The sequence below is a fragment of the Miscanthus floridulus genome, chromosome 7 (assembly GCF_019320115.1).
Source record: "Miscanthus floridulus cultivar M001 chromosome 7, ASM1932011v1, whole genome shotgun sequence".
Classification (NCBI taxonomy): domain Eukaryota; kingdom Viridiplantae; phylum Streptophyta; class Magnoliopsida; order Poales; family Poaceae; genus Miscanthus; species Miscanthus floridulus.
Window position 1 is genome coordinate 89161434 of NC_089586.1, and position 9762 is coordinate 89171195.

General features: G+C 51.7%; 1 protein-coding gene and 1 pseudogene across 1 annotated transcript; both read right to left on the reverse strand.

Annotated features, from left to right (window-relative positions):
- Positions 1-1558: 1558 nt before the first annotated feature.
- Positions 1559-3130, reverse strand: LOC136463745 (serine/threonine-protein kinase OXI1-like). The gene has a single exon (XM_066462724.1). The coding sequence runs from the start codon at positions 3083-3085 to the stop codon at positions 1781-1783; it is 1305 nt and encodes a 434-aa protein (XP_066318821.1). The 5' UTR covers positions 3086-3130; the 3' UTR covers positions 1559-1780.
- A 3516-nt stretch (positions 3131-6646) lies between these two features.
- On the reverse strand, positions 6647-9322 carry LOC136463746 (leucine-rich repeat receptor-like protein FASCIATED EAR2; annotated as a pseudogene).
- Positions 9323-9762: the final 440 nt, after the last annotated feature.

Below are 9762 nucleotides of genomic sequence, written 5' to 3' on the forward strand. Positions count from 1 at the left end.
GCGTTTCAACGTAGTTCGGGCAATTTTTGCGAGAGCAACGTACTACCCAACACCACAACCACTTATACCAAGCTCGAACACTCACTTTGATGCAACCAACTATACCAAAACATGAAATTAATGTTTAGGCATTTTAGTTAAAATTTAAATGACAAAATCGCATTGTCTTACTACTTTTCCATACTTAGGAAAGTTAAGGATTCAATTCAAACTAACCGCCATTAACACTTTTGTTACAATTTTAAAAGGCCTAAACCCTATTAATTGCTACCAACAAGTATTTCATGCGATAGTCCATACCTTATTCTAACCCATAGGAGCAAAAAATTTAAGCACCATTTAACTATTTTGCTCAATATAATTCGCCAAAAATGGTATTTTAACAATAGTTCAAGTGGTTGCCGACTTAACGAAAAGAGCTTATCTTAACGTCAAATTTGATTTTTGAGCTCCCCAAAACATTAGTTAACAACATCTATTTTTCAAAAGTTAAAGTTGCATTGTCATCTACAAAGTTTGTACTTCCAACTTTATTTAAGTACTAAATACAAGTTATATTTGATCCTTGTTCCTAGAAATTGTTTTTCGCCTCATGTGCGTTATAAATTTTTAAAACCCGAAAACTTGTTAGTCTAATCCTTCTCGGACCTAAATCTCGGTGCTAAGCAAGCTCGTAACACCAGGGGTGTTACACTCCTGCTTGCACTTGGCACAGGTGATATGGCAACCACCACTTCTCAAGTGTATCGCTTGGCGGCCAGGCATTTGGGTGCAAATTAGGGGTTGCCGTCCAGGCGGCGATTTCGCTCCACAAACATTTTGTGAACCTGCAGTCTTTGAAGAGGTGCACACCTGATTCTGCATGTATCCTACAGAGTGGACAAATCCTTTGATTAGGCCAGTTCCGGGCTTCCAATCTGTCAGCGGTCCAGATTCGGTTTTGAATGGCAAGCCAGCTAAAGAATTTTCATTTAGGCGGCGCCCATGGTTTCCATATAATGGCTTTGAAGTTGGTGCGTGTTGCGCCTATGAACTGGGCGTGGTAAGCCGACGAAGCGGAATATTCTCCATTTTCCTTGAATTTCCATGTAAGGGCATCTGGTGTACCCATTCTCAGCAGGATGCGCCTGGTCTCTCGCCATAGACATATGTACTCGATAAAATGTTGGGCAGAGAAGCTTGGATGCGGAAGGTTGATGTCGCGTGTCCAATTGTTGACAAGTAGAGCTTGGTGTAGCGTTCTGTTTTTTCTTTTGGAGATGGAGAAGAGATGTGGTGCTACATCACAGGGTCGTTAGCCGTTTAGCCATGCACTTTCTAGAACGACGTCCTTTCCCCATCTCCAATTGTGAGCGTTGTAGACGCCGGAAAGAGGAGCTTGTCTACCTTGTTGTAGGGTGTTTCTTCTTCATCCCATGGTCTATCAATATTTGTTGACCAACCTCGCCGCAACCATCGCAACCTGAGGGGGCCCTAGCAAACTTCCCAAGGTGAAGGATGCCCAAGTCTCCAGAGTATTTGGGTCATGCTGATCGAGGCCAGTTCATCTTGCACTTCCCTCCTGTTATTGCCTTGGCTCCCGATACAACAATGATTTAATCCTTCGCACAATGTGACTTCTAGTTCATCGGTTTAATGCAAGTACTCTCTCAGCCAGGCAAGTCTAATCTTGCCATTTGAGTATAGCCAATTTGGGTAGCTCACTCTTTAGCAAAGAAACCAAACTTATTATTTTCCTCAGTTCCTGCCTTCCTCTAGTGCAGAAATATCTAACCAAAACTCAGAAAAATATGGAGAAATCGTCATCTGTCCCTCCGTGGCTGCAGACCTCCATAAGCTGCGTCTCGCCGGCGCCACTCGAGCCGAACACTTCAAGTACGACCTTCTCCACGTCCAGCGCTTCGGTTTCCACCACCGCTCCGGCGTTAGCATCGTTTTCATCGGGCGATGGGATGAACGGTGGGCGCGCCACGTCGAGGACGCGGTCCCAGTCCACGCCAGTAAAGAAGGCGTGCCGCTTGACGCCGTGCGCGCCTAGTCGCTTCCCAGGGTCCTTCTCGAGGAGCCTGGTGATGAGGTCACGCAACGGCGTGGCTTCGCCGGGCAGCTCCGGCGGTGCGGTGAGCACGCGGTGAAACGTCTCCCGCCGGCTCCGGCCTCGGAACGGGGTGCGTCCGTACAGCATCTCGTAGATCACCACGCCGAGGCCCCACCAGTCCACCGCGTAGTCGTGCCCGCTGCCGGCTACGATCTCCGGCGCCACGTAGTCCTCCGTGCCCACGAACGAATTCGACTTAACTGGCGTCCGAGCGCCCGGCGAGCAGCAGGACGACGCGGACGAGGCGGTCATGGAAGTGGACGGCGGGGACTGGGACGTAGTCTCCGGCGAAGCTGCGTGGCGGGAGAAGCACGCGAGAACCATAGCGGCCTTCTTGTTCTTGCGCCTGTGGTGATGTGATGAGGAAGGTGAAAGCGAGGTGGCGCGTGCCGGGGTCGCGTCCGGCTCCGGCGGCGGCGGGGGCGGAGGCGGTGGCAACGTGGTGGAGAGGTCGAAGTCGACGAGCATGATGTGGCCTGAGTCCTGGATGAGGATGTTCTCCGGCTTGAGGTCGCGGTGCACGACGCCGAGGCCATGGAGGTGCTCGAGCGCGAGCACCAGCTCCGCCGCGTAGAACCGGATGACGGTTTCCGGGAACGTGGTCTGGGCGCGCCAGCGGCGGCGGAGCGACTTGAGGTCGCCGCCGGGGCAGCGGCTGATGGCGAAGCCGACGACGGCGTCGGTGGCCACGATGCCGCGGAGGGACGGGAGCAGCGGGTGGTGGAGCGACAGCAGGACGTCGCGCTCGAACCAGATCCTCCGGTGCCCGTCACCACCGCACGTGCCTCCTGCGCCCTTGTGCCGCGCGGCGGCGCGGGACATGGCCTTGAGCGCCATAGGTTCGCCTGCGCCTGCAGCGGCGCTGTCCCCGGCTGCGGCGACGGGCACGACGTGGAAGACCACGCCCCTGGCGCCCTGGCCGAGCACGGACAGTGCCCTGAGGTCCGCAAGGGCAAGGCTTAGCTGCTGCGGCGGTGAAGGCGCCATGCTCAGCTGCTCACCACGGGCCGACCGTCGACGTGCCGCGCCAAGAAAGAGGGGGCTACTCCGGTTGCTGTTCAGCCGCAGGGTCTGGGGTTTTTGAGACTCAGGAGGTGATACAACCTTCGCTTGCTCGTATACGATCGTGAATTATAAGTTGAAACAGTATTTTTCTCTCACATCAAACTAACCAGTAGTAAATAATCAACGATCGTTTACGACGAAACGAACGGGCTGATAACTCTTCTGTGGGCTCGGTTTGCTTCTGGTTGATTGAACCTCTTTCCCCCCATTGTAAAGTTACTGCATTTCGAGTTCTTTAGTGATCGAAAATCCCGCTCTCGATGAAAACTCGTCCAACTCAATTCACGTGTTACCTACCATCCAGATTCTCCAGATCCAGCTACACTTTTACCAACAGGAAATCAATGGCAGTCACAGGGCAGAAAATCTGGAGCACACCTGAAATGGACTCACGTGATGAGCATGAGCGTGCAGGTCAGCTGATAAACCCGACGGTGATCTCAATTCCTCTGACGCGTCAGGGCCAGGTCAGGTGCGATCTGTCGCTGCCGCGAGCTCTAGAGGAGTCTTTGTTGTCCATGATCCATCCATTCCACGCCAGTAAAGAGCTGCGCACACGCCCTTCATGTGATGTACTGGTGCCAAGTGCCAAACTCTGGACTGAACGTCAACAACGGCCACATGAAGTCATGAACTCTGCAGCTCTGCTGATCTTTGTTTAGACCAGACGAGCCAGTTCCTGGACAGAGACCAACCATCAGCAGTTGTTTTCGTCCAGGTCACCTTATCTAGATCCAAGACAATTTAGCTGTCATGTACGCAGTACTACTAGTACACAACATGGTCAGCTGGAACTGGAGTTCAGCTTGGCCACGGTCCAAACATTCTCGTTGCTAAAGGCCGGCAGTTGATGTTGTCCAGGTTTCGATTATTACATACAAAATTTTGGCTTGGCTGGTCCTGGGCATAAACCAAGCCGCCAAGGGCTCTGCTCATTTCGTTAGGATAGCTTTAATATGTTGACTCACAGGCCCACAGCCAGAAAATAAGAAGAACAAATATACAAAGAACGTGTAAGATAAATGCTGAGAGACTGGACGAGTTCATGAAATAACAGTATAACATTAATCTAGCACAGGTTCATCCATCATATTGCAGAGAAATGGTTAGTTCAAGATATAACAAGTAAAACTGTGAATCATCTTATGCAGCTATTAATCCGAGTTAAAAAGATCGTGCAGGACCTGGGGAACGGAGGTCAGGTTCTTCGGGAAATCTGGAAAAAAAAAACCTTAATGTTCCCATACCTGTACCGATTGATATAACAAAGATGTTTTGGCCCTTCTCCATCTACTTATGTTACCACACAAAATTTCCTTTCTACCCTTTCTATTTAAGCACCTTTCACATAGTACCTTTGATTGGGGGGCGTCAGATTTTAGCCAATAGATGGCTCACATAATCTGCAAACACCATATTTTTTTTTCTTCTAGAAATCATAAAACAAAGTGTGTTCAATTCAGTAGTCATATTTTTCTCTCAAGTAAAATCACTAAGTGACTGGAAGGTCCCGGGTTCGAGTGACGGTCTCCTCACATTGCACAGGCGAGGGTAAAGCTTGTCTGACACCTTTCCCTAGACCCCGCACAGAGCGGGAGCTCTCTGCACTGGGTATGCCATTTTAAAATCACTAAGTGACGATCTCAAGGATGCAAAGGTCACATTCAAAGTAATCTAAGGCCTGGTTTAGTTGGGTGAAATTTAGGAAGTTGGCTACTGTAGCACTTTCGTTTTTATTTGGCAATTAGTGTTCAATCATGGACTAATTAGGCTCAAAACGTTCGTCTCGTGATTTCCAACCAAACTGTGCAATTAATTTTTTTTCGTCTACATTTAATACTCCATGTACGTATCGCAAGATTCGATGTGATGACTACTGTAGCATTTTTTGGGAAAACTTTTTGGAACTAAACAAGGCGTAAAGAACAAAACAAAACTGTGAGGTATGAAGCATGTTGGTTTTTACATTAGAAGTGTGCCATCATTCCACGTTTGATTAAAAGCAATAAAATTCTGTGGTTCACTGTGAAACTGAACGAACTTTACAAGTAGTGGTAGGTATTGCAGGAAGTTCAGGGAAAAAAGGGTTATAATGGAAAAAGAAGAACCTGGTTCCTGCATGAGTCTGACTGATTCCGCACAAGTGCCCAATCCTTTGAAAAGCTACTGATGCTTATTCTCCACCTTCTCCAGCTGAAGAAGCTATGTATGCTACGATTATAGGAATTATCATTCTGCAATTACATGCTGGGTTAGTTTGGTAATGCACAAAACAGTGATACATATTGTCGGGTTCATAAACTCGGGGTCCCTCATGGACCTGCTTTCCAGCAAAAGCTTGGCCCAACAGACGACGTTGCGAACGATGCGCAACTCCTGGGCCGGCCCAAAAACCTAACGACAGGACAGACCAAGGAGGAACGGCGCCCGCTTCCGACTCTGGCCCGCCTCTCCGACCGAAAGGTCTAGCCAACAACGCTTCCGACTCTGACCTGCGTCTCCGACCGGGGATACACCGAACCTCTGCTTACAGCTCTTCTCCAACTGGCGCAGTCGGAACCGACTGAGACCAACCGATCGGGGACGCCCGCTTGGTGAGGACCAGGAAACGGGCAGAGCAAGTAAAGCAGGACGCTCAAGTCAAACCGCAAAACCAAAGACCGTACCCTGTACACCTACAGGACAGTACCGACAGAACATGTCAGAAGGGTGTCCTGCAACCTTCCAAGCATGCCAGAACCCAAGCAGTGTTGTGGGCACCGACGATTTGCCCTACAGTGTTGTGGGCGCCATCAATTCCCATACTAGGTAAACACGGTAAAAAAAACTCCACATGCCTCTGGGCATCGACAGTGTTGTGGGTGCCGTCATTTGCCATACATGGTGAATACGGTAAAACCTCCCACATGCGCCTGACACAAACAGTGTTATGGACGCCTACCATCATCTTGTACCCGACGGCGTGGGCAACACGACTTAGTAGCATACAAACTCTCACTCATTCTCTCTCACTTGTAAAGGCCGTCCCTTCATCTATAAAAGAGATACGCTCTCTCCCAACGGGGAGATCAATCGAACGACAACTGAAACACGCTCCAACGATCCAAACGACCAAGGATTCCAACGAACAACAGACGTTCGAACACTTAGCACATAGCGGAGCTCCCGTCACTCTCGGCACTTCAGACCAGAGTCCGATCGAACCTTTTGCACCCCCATCTTACTCCCTTCCGTTTGTAACCCCACAGCAAACTTTGAGCACCTAGGCTCAAGAATAAAATCACCGACCGACTCAAACTGGACGTAGGGCACGTTGTCTGAATCAGTATAAACCCTGTGTCATTGAGTGTTATGCCACATCCGATCACAACGTACGGTAAAACTACAAATATTTACGTGTTGGTCACTTTCTACACCGACACATATGTTGCCTTGTCTCACACTTTGCGACAGATACGTTTGTTGATCAGCTGCAGACAGATACGTTTGTTGATCATTCTGAAATCACAAACTTTGCACCTCTGTTGCAAAGTATTACAATACCAAAAACAGTAGCCATCTTGCTGGATGCTGCTTCAGACAGCAAAATTACCATTGACCTATAAAACTACAGGTGTTACAGGAGCAGCACCAAGAAATAGTCAAGCACATTTGCAGTCTCAGTCACACTGCACACTATAACAGATATACACAACAACAACAAAGCCTTTTACCCCCAAACCAAGTTCAGAAATATAAGCAAGTTTACAGACATAATATAACATCGAGAGGTAGCTCAACAGCACTACATCCATGCCCAGTTTTAAACTAGATCATAACTAAAAACCAAAGAAAATATTTACATCCGAAGTGGTTCACAGTACCAGCGCTCCAAATTATGTGCATCCTTGGTGTTCAATCCTCCAAACACTCCAGGGCTACAACCAATCACCAGCAGGTGATGGCATTCTATAACAGATGGGAATATGTTAATTAGATCTACACATCCCAAGATCAAGAATATTATTAGGAAACAACCAAGAAATCTTGATTGATCATTAAACGAGAAGGTACACTTCCTCTTGACTGAAGATATCCATCTCATATACTCATCTTTCTTGTGAATCAGTTGCAGACCAGAGTCACTAGAACTTCACTACAACCTGATTTTGCAATTTCCCCTCTTGTTAATATTCAACCCTCACAGGCCGAAACATGAAGTTTCTTGCCTTAGAGGAGCATAGTAAGGTTGCCAATGAAACATAGAAGCTAGTCATTGTGCTGATACAAAATGCACCAAGAGATACCCATCCATTCTCTCCATGCCAGCCACCAAGCCAACCACGGCGGTTGCTTCCTTCCATTTTCCCTTCTGGCGTCCTTGCATTCTCAGAGCACCCTTCCCCACTGCAAATTCCTGGGTTTCCAGCCAATGCTCCTGGGAACTTCATTGTTGGCAAAGGCCCAGACAGGCTATTGTAGGAGAGGTTAAGCACCTCAAGCTCTGCCATGGCTGCAATTCCAGGAGGCACCTCCCCTGAGAGCCCATTATGTGAGAAGTCAAGCGTATGCAACCTCCCCATGCCCCCAAGCCCTGCAGGGATCTGCCCAGCCAAGTAATTACAGGAGAGGTTCAGATACTCCAATCCCTTCATGGCAACCAATCCTTCTGGTATCTCGCCACGGAGCTCATTCCCAGACAGATCTATACCAGTAGCTGCCTGAAGATCATACCTCAAATCCAACTGCCATGACACCGTGTTCACAGAAGCTGACACAAACAATTGGGGTGGAAGCACAGTCTCCGATGGAGTCGCCTGAGCCTGGGCCTGACCACCTCCACCGTTAAGCACTTCAGTGACATTGAGCCCACCATCTGGGATGAAACCCACAAACTTATTGCTAGACAAATCAAGCCACTGGAGCAGGGGAAACGAGAACATCCAGTCAGGTAGGTGGCCGGAGAGCTGGTTACCAGCCAGTGACAAGAACTTCAAGCTCAACCATTTCGCTACAGCACTGCTGAGCTCCCCGGAGATCTCATTTCCTGACAAGTCCACCACCTCCAAAGACCTGCACCCAGCCAGCGGCAGCGGAATCTCCCCAGATATCTTGTTATTCGACAGATCTAGAACCTTGAGACTAGCTAGTGCGTCGAGCTCCGGACGCAGCGCCCCAGAGAGCTGGTTACCCCCAAGCTGCAGGTACAGAAGCTGGAAGCAGCCTGCAAGTCCGGCAGGCACTGAACCGGACAACCGGTTATTCGACAAATCCAGCACCTGCAAATAGGTCAGGTTCCCTATTCCGGGAGGAATCTCCCCGGAAAGCTGGTTGTCCGCGAGAAACAGACCCTGCAGGCTCCGTACGGCTGCGATACCGGCGGGGATCTCGCCGGAGAAGCGATTGTGGGAGAGGTCGAGGAGGAGGAGGGCGGAGTTGTCGGGGTCGGCGACGATCCGCGGCGGGACGGCGCCGGAGATGGCGTTGCGGGAGAGGTCGAGGGCAGCAAGGCGCGCGGGAAAAGAGAGACGCGGGGAGAGCGGGAGGCGGAGGAAGTTGGCGGAGAGGTTGAGGGTGTGGAGCGCGGGGAGCGAGGACGGCAGGCAGGTGGGGACAGCCCCCGAGAGCGCGTTGCGGGAGAGGTCGAGCACGAGGAGCGAGCGCGGGAGGGAGCAGGGGAGCTCTCCCGACAGCGCGTTGGCGGAGAGGTCGAGCGTGCGGAGGCGGCGGAGCAGCGCGAGCGGCGCCGCGGGGAGCACGCTCGTGAGGTTGAGGCCCCGGAGCGAAAGCTCGGCGACGGAGGGGGCGGCGGGCGAGGGGAGCTGGCGCCGCGGCGGGGTGGAGAGACACGCCGCGCCAGGACGGCGAGAGCGGGCCGCTCCATGAGGAGAGCGCGGCGCGGGAGGGTGGCGACAGGGCGGCGCGGAACGCGAGGAGCGCCGCGCGGTCGGTGGAGGCGGGGGCCGCGGGCCGGGGCGCGGAGGCCAGGAGGAGGAGGAGGAGGAGCGTGGCCAGGAGGTGGTGGGGGAGGGGAGTGGCGGTCGGCATGGCGATGGTGGTGGCCGTCGGGCCTGGGTTAGGGTTTTGCGGGGTTTGGGCGCGGCAGCGGCCGCGCGGCCGCGAAGGATGGTGGTCACTGGTCGAGCCTCGGGCGGGTGGGGAGCTGCTCTGGGGCCTCTGGGCGTGGCGCGTGGGTCGGACTGGCAGAGGCTCAGGAATGTGCGGTGTTTTCAGTTTTCTGGAAGACGGAATATCAGAAAAGTAACTCAGCTATTGCCGAACGTCATCCCCTCAACTCGTAGGCACGGCTCCAAACAGCTTCTTGCTACCGTGTATAGAAGAACCGGAGTAAATATACATTTATTCAAACGTAGCCGACTGAAATTTTGTTTATCTGTAAGTGGACGCGCCTGGGCCTGCGCCCATCTCCCCTCCCTAGCGCGCCGCATGTGTTGGGTCCCACCAGCCGCACCGTTCTTCTTCCCCACCGCACACGCCCGTGCCCACCCCACCCCACCCCCTCCTCCCCCAACTATGGTGGGCTTAGAAGAGAAATTGTTTGGGGAGGAAGGCCGGTAAGGCGGTGGGGACGACGACAGGGCGGTTTAGGGGCCCTGGCG